General features: G+C 45.4%; 2 protein-coding genes across 2 annotated transcripts; one reads left to right on the top strand and one right to left on the bottom strand.

Annotated features, from left to right (window-relative positions):
* Window positions 1–2,157: 2,157 nt before the first annotated feature.
* HNRNPUL2 (heterogeneous nuclear ribonucleoprotein U like 2) lies at window positions 2,158–17,889 on the bottom strand. The gene is made up of 14 exons (XM_058160777.1): window positions 17,287–17,889; window positions 12,948–13,077; window positions 11,821–11,894; window positions 10,633–10,772; window positions 9,614–9,704; window positions 9,382–9,494; window positions 8,845–9,108; window positions 7,230–7,352; window positions 6,411–6,542; window positions 4,948–5,116; window positions 4,637–4,837; window positions 3,881–3,960; window positions 3,080–3,190; window positions 2,158–2,358 (listed from the first exon to the last, which is right to left on the bottom strand). The coding sequence occupies exons 1-14, from the start codon at window positions 17,849–17,851 to the stop codon at window positions 2,290–2,292; spliced, it is 2,262 nt and encodes a 753-aa protein (XP_058016760.1). The 5' UTR covers window positions 17,852–17,889; the 3' UTR covers window positions 2,158–2,289.
* A 3,469-nt stretch (window positions 17,890–21,358) lies between these two features.
* TTC9C (tetratricopeptide repeat domain 9C) lies at window positions 21,359–25,761 on the top strand. The gene is made up of 4 exons (XM_058160786.1): window positions 21,359–21,497; window positions 22,727–22,982; window positions 24,070–24,252; window positions 25,420–25,761. Exons 1-4 carry the CDS (start codon window positions 21,483–21,485, stop codon window positions 25,512–25,514), a joined length of 549 nt encoding a protein of 182 aa, XP_058016769.1. The 5' UTR covers window positions 21,359–21,482; the 3' UTR covers window positions 25,515–25,761.
* The last annotated feature ends 204 nt before the right edge of the window (window positions 25,762–25,965 follow it).

Below are 25,965 nucleotides of genomic sequence, written 5' to 3' on the forward strand. Positions count from 1 at the left end.
GGCCCTCCACCAATTCAAACTCACGCAAGCAGTCAGCTACTGAAGTTACTCATAAGTACGGATATTCTTCCGTCTCACCCTCAGTTTATGTGCGCTGTTCTTTTCTCCAGAAGAATAATCCCCCCCCTCGGTGGCCTTAAGTATTGAAAATACCAGTTAACTTTAGATATAAAAAACAGTTGTTCACACAACCACACGCATGCATGGAGATAGAATTCTGCCTTTTCTTCCCCTCATCCGTATCACCTTCCTTTTTTAAAAAAAAATATTTTTTCTAATTTCCCAGGCACCTCCCGAGGTTGGCAGGATTCTGAATCTGGCTGAAATGCAGAAATAAGCATTTTTATTTTATTTTTTTTAAATTGGGGATGGAAATAAAAAGCTGCTCGCGAAGACTGGGAAGGAGATTTTGGGAGAATCTATTCTTTCAAAAAAAAAAATTAATAAAATAAACGGCCAACGTTTTTAAAAAAAAGGAAACAGAAATCCCCCCCAAACCCACCCACCCGAATTTAAAAAGTTTGAATTTCAAACAGTGAATCACAAGGAACTAATCTTTTAATCCCTGTGGATGGGAATCAGACATAATTAGCCAAGCTGGAGACAAGCAGCGCCAAGAAGCAAAGGGGTATTTTACACAATGGGGAGGGGGGCATCCAGAGGGCATCCAGTGACAAGAGAGACTCCCAAACCCGCGAGAGAAAGCCAAGAAAGACGAAGTTAATTCATTAATGGGAGGAAAAGAAGAATAGGGAAGGAGGAAGAGAAGATGGAGAAGGTTGGAGATGGAGGAGGAGAAGAAGACGACGGAGGAGAAGAAGAAGAGGAGGAGGAGGAGGAGGAGGAGGAAGAGCGGAAAGAGAACTATGCTTTCAAATAAACACCAACATTTATTTTCCAAGCCAGAAACAGAGACGTCTGTCCAACCCTCTCAACGCAGACCTTCTCCCCTTCCTCACATTATGTACAGAGGCCGATCCGTTTTATCAAAACCACAACAACCACAGGATGATGGGATTCCCCCTCTCCCACCTCTGCACTTGACAGTATCTTTTTTTAAAAACAAAAACAAAACCACCTTTTGATGCTCCACATGAAAGCTACTCGGAAGTTGAATTCGACCTGCTAGCACAGATTCCCGCCCCCCCTATATACATGTCAGGTGCTAATAACCAGGAGATCCAGCAGAAACCCTGAGAGATTGAAGTTCCTTTCATTCCGTTTTATCAAGGCAAAACAAAAACCAAAAAAACCTAAACTCGAAGAAGAAGAAAGAGAGGAGGAGGAGGAAAGGACATAGATTCTGTACAGAGATGATCCAAAAAGGGGCCCTGGTAAGTTTCGGGAAAGGAGAGGAGAAAAGAGGGGGGGGGGAGGAAATAACTGGCTGGTTTTGGTTGTACGCTGGAGGGGATTTGTGAGCCTTGCTTGAAATTCCAAAGGAGGAACGGCGAGGAAAAGTTTAGCCTCCAGCCTGTGGCACCCAACATCTAACAGGCCATCCAGCAATTCACTGTCTGAAAATGCGGGCTGATATTTTGACAGAGCGAGAAGGAGAAGGGCCTAGTTTTCACCCAGGGGTACCAAACGCCCAAAGTTTCCTGATGTCCATCTTGGGAAAAAATTGAATTACACGTCGACGCACAACCTCCTCCTCCTCCCTGGTTTTTTTTTAAAAAGTCAAAAACGGGGGATGGCTACCCATCCACCTCCTCAGCCCTGCACACCCCGTCTTTTTTCCTGCAACGTCCCCCCCCCCTCAGGAACCCTGCCCCTCCTGTTTCGGTCCCCTCACCCCCACCCCGCCCCAGCCCCCAGGACAAGCTGCCAGCCTAGCCTTTCTACCATGTCTTGTTTTCCTATCCGATCACAGACGGCTTTTTTTAAGTGCTGCTCTAGTTTTTGTTTTTTTCCCAGGCGAACAAATGGGGATTATAAATGTCTAAACTAGGGTTCGAAATGTGGTTTGTCTTTTTTTTTTTTCTCGGTTTTTTTTCCCCCCTCTTTTTTTTTTATAGAATAAGACAATATTTTTTTTTCCAACAAACTTTTAAAAAAAAAATTTACAATTTTTGTTTCGGTTTTCAAACCTCCCCCCCCCTTGCCCACCCCTCTCTCTCAAACCCAGCCACCGCTTTCCTCCTCTTCCTCCTTCTCCCCCCCCCTTCCCCTCCCCCCCACTCCCATTTTCATTGCTTGCTTCTGGAGAAATGGCGGACATTCCCCTTCTCCTTCTCTCCCTCTGTTGAGCCTGGGTGCTTGGCTGAAGGGTGGAGGCGGCCAAGGGTTTCACCGGTACCCCTGGTATCCGTAGTAATTCCTGTAGTATCGGTCTCTGTCTTGATAGTAGTTCTGCCACTGGAAAAAGACCAGGGGGTAAGTTAAGAAGAGAGATTGGGGAGGACTGACGGGAATTAAGAAACCAATTCAAAAAACAGTCGGGGAAACCAAGTAAATATAATCTCCAATTTAGTTTATTTGACCAAACAATAAAATTTGACCTGACTAGAGGTAGTTCTAGACTTAATGAAGGCCAAATTTTCTGTTGCTAAGTGAAACGTTTGTTAAAGTGACTTTGCCCCATTTTACAACACTGCAGTTGTTCCTATTAGTTGAACGGCTGTTTTGGCTTCCCCATTGATTCTTGCTCGCCAGAAGGTCGCAAAATGAGGTTACTTGAACCCAGGATACTGCGACCTTCGTAGACGTGAGTCAATTGCCAAGCGTCTGGAGTTTTGGATCACGTGACCACGGGGTCGTAAAATGAGGCAAAACTCACTCAACTGTCTCACTTAGCAATAGAGATTTTGGGCTCGACTGTGGTCATAAGTCGAGGACTACCTGTAGTCAGATCCCTGTTGGAAGGGTAGTGGCACTTCCAGTTTTGGGCAAAATCACGCCCGTTGTGAGCCCTACGTTTGCTTTGCCACCGCAGTGTCTACTTAAGGACTGCCACACAAACAAAAAAGTCGTAAAAACAGGTGACCGTCGTAACCTACGACCATGATGGGCAGGTATCAATATGGTCGTACGTCGAGGACTACCTGTAACTCTGCCCTGGAAGTATACCACCTCTTACCTCTCGATTGTAGTCCCTGTAGTAGTCCCGGTATCTGTTGTACTCGTAATCGCGTCCGTAGAAGCGATTGTAATCCCTGCCTCTGTAGCTGTCGTAGAAGTTGCGATAACCCTGTGGGTTAAAAGATGTCGGTTAGAGGCATCAATGCCCGAGAGCCACTGATTGAGGTCAGAAGCCTCAATCATAGACCATGGCTTGCTCAAACCAAGGCCAGGCATTACCGCCCTGAGTTTGTAAGCACCTTCCTTAGAGCATCAAAGGTACCAAGGTTTCCAAACCACAAGCGAACCCCATCTGTGGGATGGAGGCAGCACCAGAAAACATAGCCTTTCTGGTCCACGGAAAAACCCATTCTCTATGGAACTGGTCCCTGCGGCCTGAAAGGTTGAAGGCCGCTGCTCCAGAACTAATGGGGTGGGGAGGGGAAGAGAATTGATGGTCCCATAATTCTTTAAGAGCTGTGGTGGCGCAGTGGTAAGAATGCAGTATTGCACGTGAACTCTACCGACTGCCAGGAGTTCGATCCTGACCGGCTTATGGTTGATTCAGCCTTCCAAGGTTGGTAAAATGAGGACCCGGATTATTGGGGGCAATAGGCTGAATCTGCAAACCACTTAAGAGGCTCTAAAGCATTTTGAAGCGGTATATAAGTTTAAGTGCTATTGCTATCTTCCTTCCTTCCTTTGGGTTAGAATGCAGTATTGCAGGCTCTTTAAAAAATTATATTTTTAAAGAAATAGTGCAGTCTGAACATCTGGCTGACTTGTGTGACAACCCACAAAAATAAAAAGATATACTTACCCCTCTGTTTCCAGGCTGCCCCCAGTACTGCTGTTGTCCATAGGCTCGGTTGTTGTAACCCCGGCGCTGACCTCCTCCGACTGGGAAAAACAGGAGAGAAAGCGAGTTAGACCAGAGTTTTGGCTTGGTGAAACCCATCTGGATTTCTGATGAAATGCAAGATCCTAGCTGAATGGGCTTTGCTGCAAAAGCCCCCTTCTAGCACTGATGTTACCCAACATATTTTTCGGACTATAAGATGGACCTAAATTTAGAAGAGGAAAACAACAAAAAAAGGTTATTGGCCTCCCTTTTTTCGGGCCTTTTTTTCAACCCATTTTTGGCACTTTTTTCAGCCCATTAAAAAAAAAAAGCCAAAAAAAGCCCTGAAAACGGACCCAAAAAAGCCTCAAAAATGGGCCCAAAATGCCCCCCCCCCAAAAAGAGGCCAAAAACAGGGCACGGGAGGCCAAAATATGGCTGACGGGTGGGCGGGGCTTTGGCAATATTCGTTCTATAAGATGCACAGACATTTTTGCTCCATTTTGGGAGACAAAAAAGTGCATCATATAGTCCGAAAAATACGATAGTTAGTTAATGAAACATCTGTAAAAGAGAACCAAGCTCAGAGAACACCAAAGACCCCATATAGTCCTCCTCCTCTCCGCAAACCCCAATCCCTCCTAGCACTAATAAGGATAGTTGGTTGGGTTCAGCAGTTCATCAACGCCAGGGCAACTCTACCGGCAGCCTGCCTCGCCCGCCCTCCGGCCTCACCGTATCCCTGGCCGCGGTTACGATTCTGGCGGTTGCGTTTGTTCCGGTTGTTGCGACGGTTCGTCCGTTTCTCGGAGGGTGGGAGGAGCTTCCGGGCCTCTTCCTTGTATTTAGTGACCAGAGGTTGGGCCTCTTCTTTCGCCAACTCTTGAAACAGGACTTCGTCGATGTAGTCGCATTTGTCCGGAAGGGAGAAGTTAGCTGGGATGGAGGGACGCAAAAGATCAGAGATGAGAAGGGCCCCGCCCAGCCTTAATTCCCACAAATGACTGCCCCCCGCCCGCAAGTCTGGATCTTTGAATGGACCGTACCTTTCATTTCCAGCATCACCGATTCCGGCACATTCTCCCCTTCGGCTTTCTCCCTCTGCTGCAGCCTGTCCACCCAATCCTCCTCGTTGGGCACTAGCACCACCACTTTGCGCAGGAAGCCTTTGAAGGGCAGGAGTTTCCTCCGCTGGCCGGAATTGTAGACGTTGCACTAGGAGGGAGGGGAAAGAGGGATTCAGAAAGGCCGAGGTGGCGTTCCCAGGGAAAGCAGCCGGGTTATCTGGGATCGCATCCCAATGACGAAGCACAGCTCCCATTTGCAGCTGCGGTGGCACAGTGGTTAGAATGCAGCATTGTAGGCACAGCCAGGAGTTCGATCCTGACCGACTCAAGGTTAACTCAATCTTCCGTCCTTCCAAGGTCGGTAAAATGAGGACCCAGGTTATTGGGGGCAAAAGGCTGATTCTAAATCACTTAGAAAGGCCCTAAAGCATTTTGAAGAGGTATATAAGTTTAAGTGCTATTGCTATCTTCCTTCCTTATGGTTAGACTGCAGTATTGCTTGGCTCTGCCCACAGCCAGGAGTTTGATCCTGATGGGCTCATGGTTGACTCAGCCTTCCATCTTTCCAAGGTCAGTTAAATGAGGACCCAGATTGTTGGGGGCAAGAAGCTGACTCTGTAAACCGCCTAAGAGGCACAAACATTGGCTTAAAACTGGCTCAAAAGACGTAAAATCAGGTCAGTCACATCACTGACCCATTTTACGACCATAATAGACGGGCTCTCCAATAAGGTCGTAACTTGAGGACTACTTGGACAACAATCATTTGGCTTTTAGAGCTGCCTGCGTCTATCTGGCAAAAGAACACTAAACACTACCACTATAAAAAAAACCCCACAAACGTGAAATCAAAATTTATCCACTCACTGAAGTTCACACAAGAGGCTAGTCCAGGGGTCTCCAACCTTGGTCGCTTTAAGACTTGTGGACTTCAACTCCCAGAGTCCCTCAGCCAGCAAAGCTTGGAGGTCCTCTAGTCCAGGGGTCTCCAACCTTGGTCCCTTTAAGACTTGTGGACTTCAACTCCCAGAGTCCCTCAGCCAGCAAAGCTTGGAGGTCATCTAGTCCAGGGGTCTCCAACCTTGGTCCCTTTAAGACTTGTGGACTTCAACTCCCAGAGTCCCTTAGCCAGCAAAGCTGGCTGAGGAACTCTGGGAGTTGAAGTCCACAAGTTTTAAAGCGACCAAGGTTGGAGACCCCTGGGCTAGACCATAGGATGGCATGCCTGGCTTAGCTTAGCGTGAGTCTGAGCCATGCCAATTGTGGTTTGTTCGAGAAACCAGGATAAAACGAAGAAATGGTTGGTATTTGTTATGTGTAAACCAAGCTGCAGGAGTCCAAAAATTGCAGCTTCACTCTGCTGGTTCAGAATCTCTTGCGGAGATGAGAAACTCGTATCTGACATCCATTGAGAGGTCTCTGGATATTTAAATATAAATTACCTGATCGAGAATAAAATTTCTCCTTGTCCGGGGCGCGATCTGGACCAGTTTGCTGACGCAACGGGCAGCTTGCTGAAGCAGCGAGTCGCGAGCTTCGATAGGCAGCGGCTCTTCAACCACGAGGCCTTTTGTCTGGCGAGGAAGGGAATTGGCGGAGAGCAGAAAGATTAAAGGTGGGAGAAGCCCCCACATTTGGGGAAAGGTGAGGGAGGGATCGATCAGGGGCAGTTACTACTTAACATTTTTGAAGTTACGTATCACCAAATCAGATTGGGTTTTTTTAAAAAATTTTTGATGAAATCAGAAGAATGAGAGGGGCCCATGGGACATCTCCTGTGAGTCCCAAAGAATGACATGCAGAGTTAGCCGTAATTTCCTTAATTGCTCTTTCATCCTCGACTTACAACAGTTCATTTAGTGACCGTTCAAAAGTCAGGGCACTGAAAAAAAAGTGACTTTTTTTTCCGACCGCTGCAGCATCCCCATGGTCACGTGATCCAAAATACAGACGCTCGACAACTGGTTCATATTTATGACGGTCACAGTGTAGGGAGGGGGTTACGTGATCCCTTTTGCGACCTTCGGACAAGCAAAGTCAATGGGGGAAGCCGGAGTCACTTAACAACGGTGTTGCTAACTTAACTGCCGGGATTCCCTTAACGACGGTGGCAAGAAAGGGTGTAAAATGGGGGCAAAGCTCAATTAACAACTGTCTCGCCTAACAATGGAAATCTGGAGCTCAATTGTGGTCGTTAAGTCTTTGCAGCTGCTAGTTGGGGGCACCCCTCCCCTTCTTCTTCTTCTTCTTTTTTTTTTTACCTTCATTTGGTACAGGATGTTGTCGGTCCCCAAGATGTTGAAACGCTTGTCCAGATTCTCCTGGGTGTGCTTCTGGGCCCAAAACGTTTTCCCACATCCTGGTAGCCCAACCATCAGCAAAACCTGGTTCAGGGAAGACGGGAGAGAAAGAGAGAGAAGTAAGCAACGCCACTCGATGGAGGCCTCTGCAGGAGAGGAGGTGCCAAAATGCTATTAAGGTTTATGGGGATGCCTTGAAATACCTCTCTCTGTGCAAAAAGTTCAGGGCGGCTGAGACAGCCTTGAGAAGGAAAAAGATAAAAGGGAAACTAAGATACAGATAGCCAGAAATATGTGTAGCCTTTTAACCAATCCATTAGGAGAGAGATGCACTCAAGGAGAGATTTGCACTGCCGAAAAAGCTGTTGGCCCTGAATGCTAAATAAGAATAGCAGCATTTGCCCTATTGTGAGGTATCCCAAGGACTAGTAGCATGACTGGCTTTTAAAAGAGATCTGCAGGGATTCCGGTGATAGCTATCAATGGCTGCTAGTCGCAATGACTTTTTCCTCAAGGCCTCAGAAGCATAGGGTGGAAGCCTCAATTATTCTGGGGTGCTTCTATGGTCTTCCCAGGAGCACTGAGGACTGGCCACTGAGGGAACCAAAGCTCTAACACACCAGGGTAGCATTTCCATTCTTAGTTTACAGAATTAGCAATCTTAGAACTGTGGAGTCCTTGGTGTTCGCTGAGCTGAGCTGTGAGGAGTTTCATAACCCAACTAAGTAACCTCATCGCCCCTTGACAATACAAGCCACCACTCCCTTCTAACACTGATGTTACCTAGCTGGGTCATGAAATGTCTGCAAGAAACCAACCAAGCACAGAGACTCCACAGTTCAAAATCTTGAGCTACAAATATTCTCTTCTGTTGGTACAGTCTGAAAATTCCAAACGTATTTCTAACTGTCTCCTTTGAATGGTATAGAGAACAAACCCCACTGCCTTCTAGCACGAATGATGCTACCTAGTTGGGTCATGAGACGTCTGCAAGAAAACTACCCAGCTCAGAGAGCACTAAAGACCCCACAACTCAAGCCTGAGCTACAAATATAGGTACTCTTAAAGAGGAACAGCCCCTCTCCCTTTTGGGAAAACCCCTCATTCCTTGCCACTGATCAAACAGAGGGCACAGGGCAGTGCTCACACCTCCATAAAGGAGGGAGGACGCCCAAGGATCTTTAAGCATCTTTAAGACTGGCAGACTTCAAATCGTGGAATTCCTCAGCCAGGCTAAGGAATTTTTTTAATTCCAGGAGTTAAAGTCCACCAGTCTTAAAAGCTGCCAAGTTTGGAGACTCCTGCCTGAGAAGAAAATAATTTCAATCAGATTGACATGGGTAATCCATGGCCTGCATAGCCTTCCTGAACTATTACTTCATCAGACACCTTTCCTGAAGGGCAGCAAGTACTGATGAGATAAACAAGCCGATGCTAGGGATCGAATTTAAACAGACACCTTTTCACAGCTGCGAACGCAACTGCCAGCTGATCTCCCAAGACTGAAACTATCTAACACACTGTTTAGATTGGGGGATTGGGGGGGGGGGGAGCGAAACAAAGAGACTTAGGCTACCTCACATTTTGCAGGCGCTTTGGGGGGTGCCGGGGTGCGCACACGCTCCTCAACGGGGACGGCGTGAATGAACAGGTAACCCTCAGGAACCGGGAAGTAGGGCTCTTCTTTCTGGCCGAAGTTGAGCTCCACGGCGCAATTCTTGCACAGGACGTGGGGCAGGAGGGCCTTATCCCCCAGCAATTCTTTGCTGATTTGGAAAGCCACGCCCAGGTCCTCCCCGTTCTTGGAGAAGGACAGCTCCACCTCTTCGCTTTCGAAGTTCTGTAAGGCAGGAGAGGGAAGGTGTGAGGGGAGGGGCGAGTGTTTATCGGCCCTGTGGGGATTTGGGGCCCACCCAAGGGGGAGGACGGACAGATGGGGCAGTTCTAAGGAGATTAGAGCAAAGGCTGAAGATGGTACTTAAAGCGGCCATTCTCCTGAATGAGACCAGATCAAGGAGCAGAGCAGTTTGCTCGTGCAGCACCTGGGGACTGTCCCAAACTGGGGGGGTTTCCAGACACCCCCAAAAATAAAGTCTTCTTGCACGACACTTACGGCAAAGCAGCCGATCACATCGTTCTCCCCAAAGGTCTGACCGAATTCTTCAAACTGCCCATTTTCAGCCTTCAGCCCTCGTCCATCGTAGCCGTAAGAAAACTCATCCTCACCTAGGAGACAGCAAATGCTTACTTGGGCGCTTACGTGGACAACCCCCCACCCCACGCCCTGGGCCCCTCACCACCGACCCACCACCGACCGCTGAGCTGTCCTGGAAAGTTGACTTTACCTAGCTGGGAACGAGAGAGATCAACAGACCATCCAACTCGGAGAAGCTGAGTCTCTGTGGAGCCTTCCTTGAGTTGGAGGTTTTGTGTCACCTAAAACAGGGATGGGAAGACCAAAACACCAGATGTGAAATGGGACTTAGAGATGGGAATCTACCCTTCCTGGCCGGTTTTCCCCTTCAAGTTCCCTGTTTCTGCAAGACTGGATTCTGATAAAAGTGCCCTGTGAATAGCAGTTTAAATAATTTGGCTTTCTGATCAATTTATTTATAATATAGATCAGGGGTCTCCAACCTTGGCAACTTTAAGACTTGTGGACTTCAACTCCCAGCTTTGCTGGCTGAGGGATTCTGGGAGCTGAAGTCCACAAGTCTTAAAGTTGCCAAGGTTGGAGACCCCTGATACAAATAATCCTCGACTTACATTTAACAACCGTTCAAAGTTACAGTGGCACTGAAAAAAAGCAACTTCACACTGGTTGCAGTGTTGCCACAGCATGCCAAGGTCACACGGTCGCCGTTTGCAATCTTCCCAGCTGGTGTCTTGATAAGCAAAGTATTTATTTATTTATTTATTATTATTTATTTATTATTTAGATTTTTATACCGCCCTTCTCCCGAAGGACTTAGGGCGGTGTACAGCCAGATTAAAACAGAACAATATACAAATTAAAACCATAGTTAAAATGGGGGCAAGCTGGATTTGCTTAAGGGGTCCATGTAACAACGCGATGCCAAAAAGTTCATAAAAATCGGGTGGAACTCACTTAACGGCCTTGCTTAGCAATGGAAATTCTGGTTCCAGTAGTGGTCGTAAGCTGAGGACTATCTGTACTAAAGGCTGCTGCTTTCTGCCCATTATCTAAATCTTTCAGGCAATTATGAATCTACGGTTTTTTTTTCCCTTATCAAATTTCCACCTTTTCCCTGGTAAAAACACATCCTGCCCTGTAAATTAGATGGATTTGGCCCTGATCCCACTTGCCACCGAAAGCTCTCGCATGGACTGCCAGCCTCCTCACCTTCGCCTCGAAGCAGACTTTGCCCCCTTTCACCCCGTGTGTGCTTCTCGCCCCAGACCAGAGATTGGGGAACTTCTCTGAAAACAGAGGCTGCCCTCCATAGCGGTCCTTGGTGGCTTTGAAGTGGAGATCACATGTATCTGGGGGAGAAAAAGAAGCGGAAAGGGGGGAGGAGCACGATGAAAACCAGAGTTCGGCTAACTCCAAGACAAACAAAAATAAAATAGTTGAGGCCTGCAATTGTTTTACTGCATCGTTTTTTTCCTACTGTAAACAGAAGCGGAAGATTAAATATGGGAAGAAAAAAAAAGAAAGAAACTAACGCTTCGTTCACCAAGAACAAATTCCACTGATTTCACAGAATTATACTTCAATGAGGAATAAGGTCGCAGGGTTTCCTGGGGAGGAAAGCTATGGCAAATCTAGACAGCGTACTAAAAAGCAGAGACATCACCCTGCCAACAAAAGTGCGTTTACTCAAGGCTGCAGTTTTCCCAGTTGCAATGGATGGCTGTGAAGGTTGGACCGTAAGGAAGGCTGAGTGCCAAAGAATGGAGGCCTTTGAACTCTGGTGCTGGAGAAGACTCCTGCGAGTCCCTTGGACTGCAAGGCCATCCAACTGGTTGGTCCTAGAGGAGATCAACCCTGACTGCTCTTTAGAAGGCCAGATCCTGAAGAGGAAACTCAAATCCTTTGGCCACCTAATGAGAAGGAAGGACTCACTGGAGAAGAGCCGAATGCTGGGAACGATGGAGGGCAAAAGAAGAAGGGGATGGCAGAGAACGAGGTGGCCGGATGGAGCCACTGAAGCAGTCGGGCGTGAGCTTAAATGGACTCCAGAGGATGGTGGAGGATAGGAAGGCCTGGAGGAACATTGTCCACAGGGTCACGATGGGTCGAACACGACTTCGCAACTAACAACAACAAAGGTCGCAGGATCACCTTATGCGTCCAACGATGGAAGTGAGGATTGATGATGATTCAAGATTAGTGTTCTGCTTCAAGAGGGAGGGCCATTAAAATACAACCACAGAACCATTCAGGTTTCAATTATCTTCTTCAGGCAACTGGTGCTGCCTTGAGCAGGGCTGAAATCCACCTGGGGCCTTGGAGTTATACGTATTTCACCTTGCGGGTATCTTTGCTTTTGCCCTTAGAGAGACATACGCGCACAGAATCGATACGTACATGTGTCCAGGGTCACGAGTGTCTCGTCATCCTCGCCCCTCGCCTCCTCTTCTGGGGGTGGTGGTGACTTAGATCTGCATTGAAAAGGACAACCAAGAATAAAATTCACTGTCATAAAAAAAGGGGGGGAGGCATGTAAAAAAGAAAGCAATCCTCTGCCCCAGTTCTGGCTTCTGTTCTTTGGAATACAGGTAGTCCTCAACTTATGACCCACAGTTGAGTCCAAAATTTCTGTTGCTAAGTGAGGCACTTGTTAAGCGAATGCTGCCCCGTTTCACGGCCTTTCTTTGCCTGTGGTTGTTAAGCGAATCACTGCAGGTGTTAAGTGAGTACCCACAAAGGGGTTAAGTGAATCTGGCTTCCCCATTGACTCTGCTGGTCAGAAGGTTGCAAAGGGTGTTTTTATGTGACCCTGGGATCCAGCAACTGTCATGAATGCGAGTCAGTTGCCAAGCGGTCTGAATTTTGATCACGTGACCATGGGGAAGCTACAGTGGTTGTGAAAAGGGTGAAAAGTGGTCGTAAGTAGCTTTTTCCCAGTGCTTTTGTAACTTCGATCAATAAATGAATCGTAAGTCAAGGACTACCTGTACCCACAGACCAAAATAAAAGTGCCCACCAAGGAGCTTCCAAAACTAAAGTCAGCTTCAACCTGGGTCTGCTTGGTTTACTCCAACATCCCAATCGCTATGATACAGTGTAATCTGTCATCATCATCTTTTAACAACCCTGTAATCCCTCGTGGGGTGGAGTCTGGGCAGCTGAATGGAGCTGAGTGTTTACTGGCCGGATGCCCTTCCTGTCGCCAATGCAGAGCTATATACCGCAGATACATTCTCATTGTGCCCAGAGAGAGAAATATCTGATTCTACCTAGGATCGAACTCGCAGCCTCCTGATTGTGAGGCCAGAGCTCCACCTCTAGGCCACCGTACCATTCCACAAAAGGTGAGAGCTAGCCACTCACTCACTGGTACAGCAATCATTATCAGTGGCTGCAAACCTTTGATAACATTTCTTCATTTGCTTCTAAGCCACTAAAACCCACCCTCCAAATTCTCTATTGCACTTGTTTCGCTCCTCTGACCTAGCGGATTAAATTCCCAGCCCAAACCATCCGTAGCTCACCGGCTGTTATAAGCCTCCTCTCGAAACTCAAAATAAGCACGACCATGCTCTTCCTTCTCATCGCGCTGTCTTTTGAGGCCGTGGCGTTCACCATCCGGCCCAGCCTGTTTTGCCTTCTCATCCTCATTTCCTGGGAAGAAAAACAAGCGGGCAGATTTTGTTGGAAGAAAAAAAAAAACATACAGAAAACAGGTAAGTCCTTTTGACCATTTCAAACGTAGAATATAACCGTCACTTGGTGCTTAGACTCTTGAGTAGCCCAAACCCTTTGTACCCAATAAATAAATAATTACAAAGAAGCCTCACATCACACCTGTCTACTTTGGGTACCTATCACTCAATGCAACTGCAGGAAATCAAAATGGCATGTTTCATTTTACACTTCGGAGTTCTGCCTTCCTGTAACGCTCTCAGAGGGAAGGCCTTTCAACATATGCATGATTGATATGTACATAATCCCTTATTCATACTTTCTGGAAAAGCCTACACATTTTAAAGACTAATGTGGATGCTTATATATTACAAAAGCTTTCTGAATGCAGAAAATCAATCTTGTGTAGATTAAAAAACCCCAAAGACCTTATCCCATATGTACAATCTAAACTTCAACAGGCCTGTATAGTTAGCAATGCAATTCATTATGTCATTAGTATGCTTCCTATAGATAACTGTGAAATTTTATTTCAAGTTCTGCAATTAACCAAGTCCTCACTGGGTCTGGGGAACCAATGATTTTACAAACTAAAGGAGAGCAATTTTAAGAAAAATATATAAGTTAGAAAAAAATGATTAATTATATTTGGGACTTGCTATTTATTAAATATCAACAGAGCACAATAAGCACTTCAGTTTTTTGCAAAAACCTAGCAAATACATCAGATTTGTAGTGAAAACTGTACAAATCTCCTCACAAGATTGTTAGAGCGTGATAATTAAAATATGCATTGCATTCCAAGATCAAATCTTACTGCCGTATTTAAATGTTTATACTGCTCATATAACCATCACCTCAAAGCAAAAAGGAATAATAATAATAGAGAGAGGGCTGTTGGGAATATAAAAAAAATGTTCCGGGCTATAAAAGGTTAAAACCCCAAAACTTAATTTTTAAAATATTTTCTTGCAGCTAGCAAAAAAAAAGAATAGAGCAACTGTTCAGGCAACCATGACTTCCTATCTAATAAGCACATCAATTGAAATAGTAACAATTATTCTTTAATTATAATTATTCATACAGTATCATCAGTATTATTCAAGTTATGCTGTGGATAATATTCAACTTTATTTCAAACACATTCTAGAGCACATTCTATCCTCAAACTACTTTACTTTTATTAATACCTATGATGTTTCTGAATGATTTCTGTGGATATTTCATTGTTTACATTGTGTTTTTGTTTTAACTTTTAATTGTTTACATCATTTTTGTTTTAATTTTATTGTACTCCATCCAGAGTCTGTAAGCAAGGAGGAATGTTACAGATTTTACTCAGACCTCAAATTCAGATAAATAGTTTTAACCCACCCCCATTACCTTCTTTAAGGTGTTATATTATGCCGTTATGCCCCCTTTTAACCTAGATGAGAAAGAAAGCTAAAACGTGTTTCAAATCAAGACCATCCAAGACAACTGATGCTACCCAGGAATTCTGGAATTTATTTAGAGATTCTGTGAATCCCTAATAATGGGAGAGGAGCACCAGGTTGAATGTCACATTCTGTGACAAAACAAAATCAAAACTGTGTTTCGTAACATATTTTACACAAATCACTGCCGTGCATATGCTATCAAAGCAATTTCCTGTAAAAAAGGTTGGAGCAGAACTCTGTCCTAAGGAGCCGAAGCTAAGATTTAGCACAAAGAAAAAAAATAATTTATGCTGTAGATTACTCTGCTACAACAAGCTTTTAAAAATACAAAAAAAAGAAGACTGCCACAGCATTTGTAGAGCATTTGTAGAGGAAGACTTCCAAAGACCAAAAGTCCCTAATTTCAAACATTGTTTCTATTTACAAAACAGTAGTTGGCAAAAGTCAGCTACTTTTTTTCTAGTCACCAACTAGAGTCTTCAATTTCAGTTGGCTCACCATAACCCTGATGAACTTTCGGCAAACTAGAGGACGGGGTCATTTTGGGTCACGATTTTGCTGGTTATGCCCTTGAAAGCAACTGTATGGATGCTGTGACAGTGTTCCCAAGTGCCAGGATCCATTTTTTGGTGCCGTCATAACTTCAAACAGTCACTAAACGAACGAATGTCTTTAAGAATGCCCAATACCCTTTGGCAGCTTCTAACCACTTCGTCCCTCTCTCTCAGCCCAACCCACCTTAGTGGGTTGTGGTGGTGGGAAAAACAGGAAAAGGAATTTATCTTACCTATGTTTGCTGCCTCTGAGATATTTATAAAGTGATAAAGGCAGGATGAAAAATCAAGAAAGAAAGAAAGCAAATTGATGCCCAATTCTCTGCCTGCTCACTGCAGGAAGCCAAATGGCAAATAAATAAATAAATATAAAAGCAGACAAGTAAATAAATAAAGCTGTAGCCCAATCCTCTGCTTGCTCACTGCCAGAAGCCAAAAATCAAATGAGCAAATCAACCAACCGATTTTATTCATGTAAATGAATAAAAATGGGAGCCAATTCTCAACCTACTTACTACCAAAAAGCACCCTCTAGGGATTATTACCCCCAATGCCCCCAAGCCATTACCATATTTCCAACAAAACAAGCCTTACTCATTTAAAAAAAAAAGGGGGGGGAGTTTGCCATCCAGCACCGGTCTCCAAATGCCACACAACAGGACCATTTGTGTTGTGCACAAGCCATGCAAGGTGGCAGGGACCCACAGATGCTGCCCACCCCCCTCTGCTGAGAAGCCCACCCATAACTGGGGACTCCCCCAAGCAGCCAGGAGGGAGAAGAAAGAGAGCATGGCACCAACAGGTTGTACTTATTATTATTATACAATTCGTAAAGACCAAAAAAGGGAGGGCAACCAACACCCATCTTGCTGAGGATGGTCCTGGGAGAAAAAAGAAGTGAGCAGGCTGGGGATGATGGGAGCTGCAGCGCTAGGGGAGAATGGATAAAGGGGGAACCTGGTGGGGGGGATTGCCGGGTCTCTCTCTCTCTCTCTCATTCGAATCCTTAATACTCACAATTCTGTGGCTGTGATTACTATTTATGCCTTTTATTTTTTTTATTCCCCCATTTTATTGAAGGCATTATTATTATCGTTAGCATTATCCTTATTATGGTTCATCATACAGTCAAGCCAGATGTTCAGAATGGATTTAGCTTCCCCCCCTCCTTCCCAAGAACCCAACAGGCAGATGTGGATGTCTAATGGGGTTACGAATATCCTCACAGGATGTCAGCTTTATTTATCTATTCTAATTTAATTACAATCCAACACATACTCAGCCCCATTGTTCAGCCTGGATTCATCATCATATTATTTTTATATTTTCATTATAATATTATTATTTAATCTTCAATTCGATTCAAAGTCTGGGCATCACAAATACCATTGACTGGGGCTAATAGTTGATACGGGTTGCCATTATTTTTCATTATTATCTATTTTATTCATTAAACATGAAACTCAGTCAACCGAAAATTCAAAAACGCATCACAAATACCACTGACAGGTGCTGATGGTTGATATGGGTCGCTGCCAGCATCCTAGGTGGTATTAATATTATTATTATTATTTACTTTATTCATTAAACATGAAAGTCAGTCAACTGAACATTCAAAAACGCATCACAAATACCACTGACTGGTGCTAATGGTTGATACGGGTGGCTGCCAGCATCCTTATTATTATTATTATTATTATTATTATTATTATTATTATTATTATTATTATTATTATTATTATTATTATTATTATTATTATTATCTTCATTCCGATTCAAAGCCCGGGGCCTGGTAAAAATCTTAACCATTCCAAGTCCTAACCAAGGACCCAAGAGAGCTGTTAAAAGTTAACACCTAAACCTATATAGGCAGTTCCAAGTAAATTGGGTGTTTTTCTCCCCCCTTTTCCAAACTCAAAAAAAAACATTCAGGTCTGGTAAGTTCCAAATTTCCATATATCATCATCACCATCCTCTGATGCCTGGCAATTAAACACTGGGAGCTTCTGCCCCAGGGACCCGATGTCCCCCTCCCCCCAGGGGTGTGTGTGTGTGTGTGTGTGTGTCTAGGCCCAATCAAAGCATTCAATTCAATTCAATTCAAATCTTCCCCCACCCCCGCGAGGAAAGGGGAGGGAGGGGGGGGGGAAGAAAGAAATAAAACGACTGAGGGAAGAAGCCAACGCCATCCTTACCTTCCTGGTCGCCGCCTTGCTCGGCCTCTCCGCTGGCCGAACCCCCGGCCGCCGCCGCCCCCGAGGCCTCCTCGCCGGCTTCGGCGGCCCTCTGGGCGCCGTTGACCCCTCCGGGCTGCGCGGGGCCTTCTGCGGGCTCGGTTTGGGCCTGCTCGCCGCCGGACGCCGCCGTCGTCGTCGTTGCGGACGCCGCCGCCGCCGCCGCCGCCGCCTCAGGCTGCTGCTTCTGCGGGGGCTGCTCCTCTTCATCCGCCAGCAGGGCCTCCTCGTCTTCCTCCTCGTCGTCCTCGTCGTCTTCTTCTTCTTCCTCCTCCTCCTCTTCCTCCTCCTCCTCGTCGTCGTCGTCGTCCCCCTCAACGCCCAGGCGGGCCCTGGTGAGGCTTTGCCCGCCGCCGCCGGCCGCCCCAGGCTCGGCGCCCGCTTCTTCAGGCCCGGCGGCCAGCATCTCGGCGTCGAGGGCCTCCTGGAGCCGCTGGACCAGGTCGAGTTTGAGGCCTCGCGAATCCAGGCCCCGCCGCCCGAGCTCGGCCCGCAGCTCCGTCACCTTCAGCCGCTTCACGTCCATGGCGCGCGCGCTCCGCGGATGAGGGAGGGAGGGAGGGGAAGGGGGGGCGCGCTCCGACGCCAGCGCGCCTGCGCGGGCAGCCCCGCCGCGCGCCAGGCAGGGCCGCGCCGCCCGGCGGCTACACCCTTTGCGCAGCGGAGAGAGAGAGAAATAAGGGGACTGCGCCTGCGCCTGCGCGAGCGTGCGGCTCTTTTTTTTTTTTTTCCCTTTCCCCGCCTCTTCTCTTTTCTCTCTCGCCCTCTCTCTCGCTTGTCGCGCGCGCCCGCGCGCGAAGGCGGATGCGCAAGCGCGGACGGGCGGGGTGAGGGGAAAGCGAGCGAGCGAATTGACTTGAAAGGCCGGCCGAGGAAGGGGAAAAAGGAGGGTTCCCGCGCAGGCGCGCGCCTGTGGCCTAATGCGCGCCTGCGCGGGAAACCCCGCTTTTTCTTTTTCCTTTTTTTTAAACCCACCCCCCCCCGCTTTTCTCTCACGTTTCGATTTTAAACGGAGGAGACCCGCTTCTTTTTACTTTCCCTCTCTCCTCCCTGGAGCTAATAAAATTATTAATAATAATAATAATAATATTCATAAATAAGAATATCGTCTCTTTGAAAGGCAACCGCCACGGGAATGTCTTTCGTTGTGGGTTTGTGTTTTTTTTTTTTTTTGGGAAGGAGAGGCTCGGCTCGCTTTTTTTTTTTTTTTTTAAAAGCTCTTGCGCAGGCGCGCTGGGGCCCTTGGGCGCGCGCGCGGGCCCTGCGTCGTGTCGATTTGAGCGGGCAACTGGAGGAAAAGAACGACGCCGACCTTTCTGATTGGGTGCGGCTCCGCCAATCCGAGAAAAGAGAAGGTGTTTGGTCTCCTGGTTTGATTAAAAAAAAAATGTCCAACCAGACTCTTCGTTGATTGGATGAAACCGTCTCTCCTTTTTTTTTTTATTTAAATTGGAGGTGCCGCCATCTTCCAACACCCCCACCCCTCAAAAAATAATATCTCAGCAAAAGGCAAATATAAAAATGAGTTTTTATTTTTTTTTATTTGGACAGGTGCAGCTTTCAAACCATGTCTTCTACGCCATGGGGGAAACAAACAAAGCAGCTTCATTGTTACTTGCTTGGCCATCTTTAGTAAAAATAAAAACCTCAGCTTGGACAGTCCTTTATTTATTTAACTTTCTTTAAATACACTTTATTTAAACATTAAGAAGAATTGCATATTTTATGCACATCATTTTTTATATACATTAAAAATTAATATACACCATGCACATCTTTGCATATGTATTCTCCAAATCAGCTAATACAATAAAATGCAATCTGAGGAAACCAAGTCACTAAAATCTCCTTCTATCCTTTTACCTCCACAAACTCATTATAATTAAATCTTGGAAGCTTGACTTTCCAAAGAATGTATAGACAGAAAATTAGATTTGATTTCCAGTTTCACTGGCTATTTTTGAAGCTTTTTTTAAAAAAAATATCTCTGCAGTTCAATATATGAGAGCTATTCTTGGTGATGCACCTATTTCTTTGACAAATGTATATAACCACCTGCCCCATATATATCTGTAGTTTGCATCAGACACCTATAGATGTCTGATGTTTACATCTGTTTTTATGTAATTGTTTTTCGATCCTGCTTTTATTATATTGAAAGCCACTGAATAGAAGCATAGAAACCTTAGAAAACTGATAGCAGAAAAAAATCTAGCAGTCTATAAATTCTATGCTTGGAGGGTTTTTTTGTCAGATGATGGATGTGTTAATCCCAAGCGTAATATAATAATGTAAATTTAATAAATAGAAAATATCATTTTAATAGCTACTTTGATTGCTATAGCAGTCTATCTTGTTTTTTAGCATCTATATTTTCGTCAGACACTAAGAAAAACTAGGGTATATCTTTTGGACAATTTTTCAGGGAAGTTTTAATTTACTCAGGGTCTCCCTAAAATGTTATATTTTGGAATTTTCAATCATAAATAACTATGAATGGAGTTCTTTCTTTGTTAACCACATCGACATTCATCCCAAGGATAATTTCCTCCTTTTAAGTTTTCTTCTATAATCTCTTCCTTGTATAATTCAGTATTGCGACATTGGAATCATACTACAGCAAAGAGCATAGGACTTCGTCCACAAACCCCAAATCCATTCTCCAAATTCAGACATGGCTCTAGTACCCCGACTAGTTATTCTATAAAATGTGATGTCTCAGAAAAGTATTTAAAATTATGGTGCTCTCCCAGGGGCTGGAAAAATCAGGAATATCTGCATTGCCTGATCCAGATCTGATTTTGCTTCTAGATGCATAGTCCTTTTCCAGAAATGTAACTGACTACCATGGACTTGAAAAAGGAACAAAAAATCCCCTCTCCATCTATGCCCCATTATGGGTACCCCAAAGTTGTCCAGTAGATTTAAAAATTGGAGGGGAATTAAATACGGAATAGAATAGAATAGAATAGAACAGAACAGAACAGAACACAATACAATACAATACAATACAATACAATACAATACAATACAATACAATACAATACAATAGGAATATAGAATAGAATTAGAGCAGGATAGGATAGGATAGGATAGGATAGGATAGGATAGGATAGGATAGGATAGGATAGAAAAAGAAGTAGATAATAGAATAGAATAGAGTAGAATACAATACAATACATACAATACAATAGGAATAGGAATATAGAATAGAATTAGAGCAGAATAGAATTGGATAGGATAGGATAGAATAGGGATATAGAATAGAATAGAATTAGAGTAGGATAGGCTAGTATGGGATGGGATAGGGATATAGAATAGAATAAAATTAGAGCAGAATAGAATAGAATAGAATAATAAAATATAGTATAGAATGTAGAAAATGGAATAGAATATAGAATATAATAGTAAATAGAATAGAGTAGAAAATAAGAGTATTAGAATGTAGAATGTAGATGATAGAATAGTATATAGAATAGTATAGTATATGCTATATAGAATATAGAATACAACATAGTATAGAATGTAGAAAATAGTGACTAGAATAGAATAAAATAGAATGGAATGAAATGCGAAATAGAATATAGAAAATAGAATAGTATATATAGAATAGGATAGAATAGAATAGAGTAGAGTAGAGTAGAGTAGAGTAGAATAGCTTTATTTGGCCAAGTTTGATTAGATAGACAAGGAATTTGTCAACACTGCAGCTTTCAATGTACAGGCAAATAGAGAAGATAACAATAATAACAATACTACAAGTATGCAACCAATAGAAGTGGGAAATAAGAGGCAATAAAAGGATTAGTCATCCTACTATCCTATGGGTTAATAACAGCCCTAGTTCACAAACCAAGGCTTCCCCACAACCCGCCCAAAACCTGCAAAAAGCAATGAGAGGTTTTTTGGCCCCTAACAAGACCCCCCCCACACACACACAAACAGACTCAAGCTAAACTCCAGCCCATCAGCTGGAGTTTAGCGAGTCACGTGGCAACCTGCGCCGTCCATTTTGGTAGTTTTTTTTGTTTTTTTTCCCTCCTCGCCGGCCACTCAGCTTCCGGTCCCGGAGGAGGCGTGGCAGCCCCTGGAGAGCAGCTGCAGCGCCGCTTTTGCATGGCCGGTTGGCGGGAGCCGGTGCTCATCCCGGGCCCCGCATGGCGTCGGCGAAGGTACCCCGTTGCAAGCCACCCCGGGAAGGGGGCAAAGACGGGGGGGAAGGGTTTCCTTCGTCCCTTTGTTTGCATTTCTGCCGGAGAAGAGCCCTGATTTAAAAAATTTGGGGGGGGGAGACGGTTGCGGGGGGGGGCTTCCTTGCAAATTTGCAATTTGCAGCCAAAAAAAAAAATGCATCCAGAAGTTGCATTGGGAGGCTTGCATTTGCATTGCCCTCGGTCCAATGGGAAGATCGATCCGTGTCATCCAAAATGTTGTGTTGGTGTTGTTATTATTATTGTGGGTCACACAGCCAGATGTTCGGCTGGAGTTTGCACGTTTTGGCCACCTGTGGAGCCCTTCCCAAAGACTTGGGAGAGACAGATGTGGTTTAATATGTATTCAAGGTCTGGACAGGATCTTTAATACATATTGAATGCGTGTGACAGGAGGGCAGCTGTTGCAAGTCAAGTTGCCTTCCTTTTGCAATTGACGGATGGGGAATTTTGTCAATGCCCTCAGTATTAAATGAGTGTTTACAATGATTTATTCCGGTTGGTTGTAGTCAGCCAGCCAGATGCTTGGAGCCTGGGAGAGGCAGATGTGGATCTGTCTCTGCAGGATGTCAGCTGTTCCAAGCCAAGTTGCCTTTTGCAATTGACGGATGGGGAATTTTGCCAATGTCCACAGTATTTAATGGGTGTTCACGATGATTATCACAGTTGGTTGTACAGTCAGCCAGATGTTCAGGACCTGGGAGAGGCAGATGTGGATCTGTTAAAAGTCTCTCTGCCGGATGTCAGCTGTTCCAGACCAAGCTGCCTTTTGCAATTGACGGATGGGGATTTTGTCAATGCCCATGGTGTCCTATGACGCCTAGCCAGCCAGATGGTTAGAACTGGATTTGGCATTTATATCTTATTGATCCAGTCCTTCCCCAAGAACTGATGTTTAATTACAGGCAGATGTTTAATAAATCTCCTCCCAGGGTTGGCAGCTGTTCCAACTCAAGCTGCCTTTTGCAATTGACTTGGCTGATGAAAAGGTCACCAAAAGGGGATCGCACGACCCCTGGGCCCATCGTAAATAGAAATCAGTTGCCAAGTGTCTGAATGTTGAGTGCGAGGACGCTGCGTGTGGGGAAACTTTTAAGTCACTTTTTTTGCAGTGACGTCCCTTTGAACGGTCACTAAATGGACTGTTGTAAGTCGAGGACTGTCCTTTTCTTCTCTCCTGCGACGGCCAGGTTCCTTCCCAAGCGATCCCGGAGCAACGGCTGCAACAGGCTCGCGTTTTCAAGGAGGACGGGAACCGCTGCTACAAAGAAGGCCGTTTCAGGGATGCCGTGAGCCGTTACCACTGGGCCTTACTGCAAATTAAGGGCCTGGACCCCAACATGCCTTCCCCACTGCAGGAATTCATGGGTGACAAGCCGGCGATGACAGCGGACCAGGAGAAGCAACTGTACACCATCCAGTGCGATTGCTACAATAATCTTGCCGGTAAGCTCGCTTGCTGATATATATTTTTTTTGAACACCCTTCTCTTGTCGCTAAACGTTACCGGCCAGCGATAGAGGTAGTCCTCGACTTAACGACCGCAACGGACCTCCCCACCGCCCACCGCAAATTTCTGTGGCGAAGTGAGAGGTTGGCGAAGTGAGTTTGAAGTGCCCCGTTTGAACGACCTTCCTTGCCGGCGTCGCAAAGTCGAATCCCTGTAGGAGTTTTAAGTTAGTCACACGGTCGTTAAGCGAATTGGGTTTCTCCGTCGTCAGAAGGTCGCAAGGGGGACACTGCGAGACTGTCGTAATTACAAGTGAGTTACCAAGCGTCTGAATTTTGATCACGTGACGCTGCAAAAGTTGTGTGAAAAATGCATATATTTTTTTCCCCAGCGTCGCCGTAACTTCGGTCACTAAATGAACTGTCGTAAGTGGAGGACTACCTGGAACGGAAATCGAACGGCTAGGTCGATTTCCCACAATGCCCCAGGTCGGTGCTGAACCAGGGGAATCCCTAGTAAATTTACCTCATCGCTCTTTTCAGTTTTCATTGAGACAACTTTTTGTATGTAGGCCTCGATTTGCGACCAGAATCGAGCCTGCCCGTCAGAGGTGCAGGTTGTGATATGGTCGTAAAGCAGAAACAGGTCCAATTTGACCGCTTTTCTGTGGTCGTTGTTAAGCTAACCATTGTTCCCTGTGAGGCCTTGTTGTACAAAACCTGGAAATTAGTTGTGGACTTTGGCACAAAATATCATAAATCACAATCACGGGTCCTTCGAAGGCTGCAGATGGTCTAAACGCAGGCCTGTTTGCCAAGCACCTGAGATACGGACATATGACTGCTGGGATGGCCAACTTTGGAACCAAATTGTCGAAACGTCCGACGGTTGCTTAGCAACCGTCGCGAGTCAAGGACTTCCTGTGTTTAACTGGAAAATGGACACGGTCCGGATCTTCCAGCTTCCGAGCGGATTTTCGCAGGATGTTACTCATTTGCAATTTTTGTGCAAATGAGTAATGTGTGTGTGGTTGTTATGTCCTGGAAACCACACGTATGTGTCTTTACCTGTCTGTCTCTCCAGCTTGCCTCCTTCAGATGCCGCCTGTGAATTACGAGCGGGTGAAAGACTACAGTCTCAAAGTCCTAGAAAGGCAAGCCGACAACGTCAAGGCGCTGTACCGAGCCGGTGTGGCGTTCTACCACCTGGGGAATTACGACAAAGCACAACACTACCTGTTGTCGGCAACTAGCCGGCAGCCCAAAGGTGAGTAATACAGGCAGTCCTCAACTTACGGCTGCAATGGAGCCTGAAATTGAGGTTGCTAAGCGAGACATTTGTTAGGTGAATTTGGCCCCCATTTTACCAACGTTCTGGCCGCCGCCGTGAAGTGAGTCACTGCAGCTGTTAAGTTGGGAGCACGGTCGTTGAGTGAATCGGGCTTCTCCTTTGACTTGGCTTGTCAGAAGGTCACAAAAGGGGATCACGTCACCCCCGGAATCACGTCATAAATACGAGTCAGTTGCTAAGCGTCTGAATTTTGATCACGTAAGTGGCCACAGGTCGTAAGTATGAAAAAAGATGGAATGAGTTGCTTTTTTCCAATGTCGTCGTAACTTGGAACGGTCATGAAATGAAATGTTGTAAGTCGAGGACTATGTGACCTGACATTCATCCCAGGCCTGGCCTTAAACCATGGTTTTAGTGAATAAATGGCTAGGTTCTGAGCCCACGTACCAGTAACACCATTTTGGGCTTGTTTAATGACAGCAGTGGCTGCTTTACGAGTGTGTTCACTTAATGACCACTGCAACAAACGTTATAAAATTGGGCCCGTCACACCACCAACCTGTTTTACGACCGTCACAAGTTACAACCATAATGGGCAAGCTCCGTGACAATTCGTAACTTGAGGATGGCCTGTAACTGCTTTTCTCCAAGATGCTAAACCCAAAGCTGATAAAGATAGAATAAAATAAAATATTTATAGCTCAGGGGTGAACCGCAGGTCTTTGGTGCTGTCTTGAGCTTGGTGGTTTTCTTGCAGACATTTCATGACCCAACTAAGTAACATCATCAGTGTTAGATAAGAGTGATGTTTGCTTCCTGCAATCAGGCTGCTTGTATACAAACAGAGCAATCCCACTCCCTTCTATTCCTGATGATGTTCCCTAGTTGGGTCATGAAACATTTGCAGGAAAACCACCAAGCTGAGACAGCACTAAGGAACCCACAGCCCTCCACTTCTTCCTCCCCACTCCCTTTAGCCCTGATGATATTGCCTAGTTGGGTCATGAAACGTCTGCAAGAAAACCACCAAGCTCAGAGAGCACCAAGGACCCCAAAGCCGATACCTGTTTGACTTAGCACTACCTATCTATAATCAATGTTTAAAAAAATTAACATTTCTTTCTCTTCTCTCTTCCCTCCCAGATGCCAACGTCAAACGTTATCTCCAGCTGACCGAGTCACAGCTCAGTATTTATCTCCAGAAAGAAAAACAGTTATACATGGGAATGTTTGGATAGCAAAACAAAACAAAAAACAAAACCCAAGCCGGAAGTTACAAACCATGTATTTCTGGGTTTATTCCCGTACACAAGAAGCAATGGATCGATCGAATCTGCAGTTAGGTAGTGCCTTGAACAAAAAATGCTAATAGCCAATCCAGCTAGGATAAGCATCATCAGCCAAATGTCCTCTTTATCCATTTTCCAACACGTTCCCTTCCTCCTTCCCCTCCTTTTCTGTTCATAAAATCTTGTGAGAAGTTCACCCCATCTGGATGTGAGTTCTTTGAATTTGGGTGGGGGGAGCTGAATGCCGCGATCTGAATTCCTCCCTAATCGTCGTCTGCGTTTTATATCGCCCCCTGGGATCGCTCATCGCTTAAATATGTAATTTATGGAAATGATTTTTTCCCCCTCTTCACGAAAGCCCGAAGCGAGCAGATCAGGCTTTGCGTCGATCGGACATTAC

The sequence above is a fragment of the Ahaetulla prasina genome, chromosome 17 (assembly GCF_028640845.1).
Source record: "Ahaetulla prasina isolate Xishuangbanna chromosome 17, ASM2864084v1, whole genome shotgun sequence".
NCBI classification, from domain to species: domain Eukaryota; kingdom Metazoa; phylum Chordata; class Lepidosauria; order Squamata; family Colubridae; genus Ahaetulla; species Ahaetulla prasina.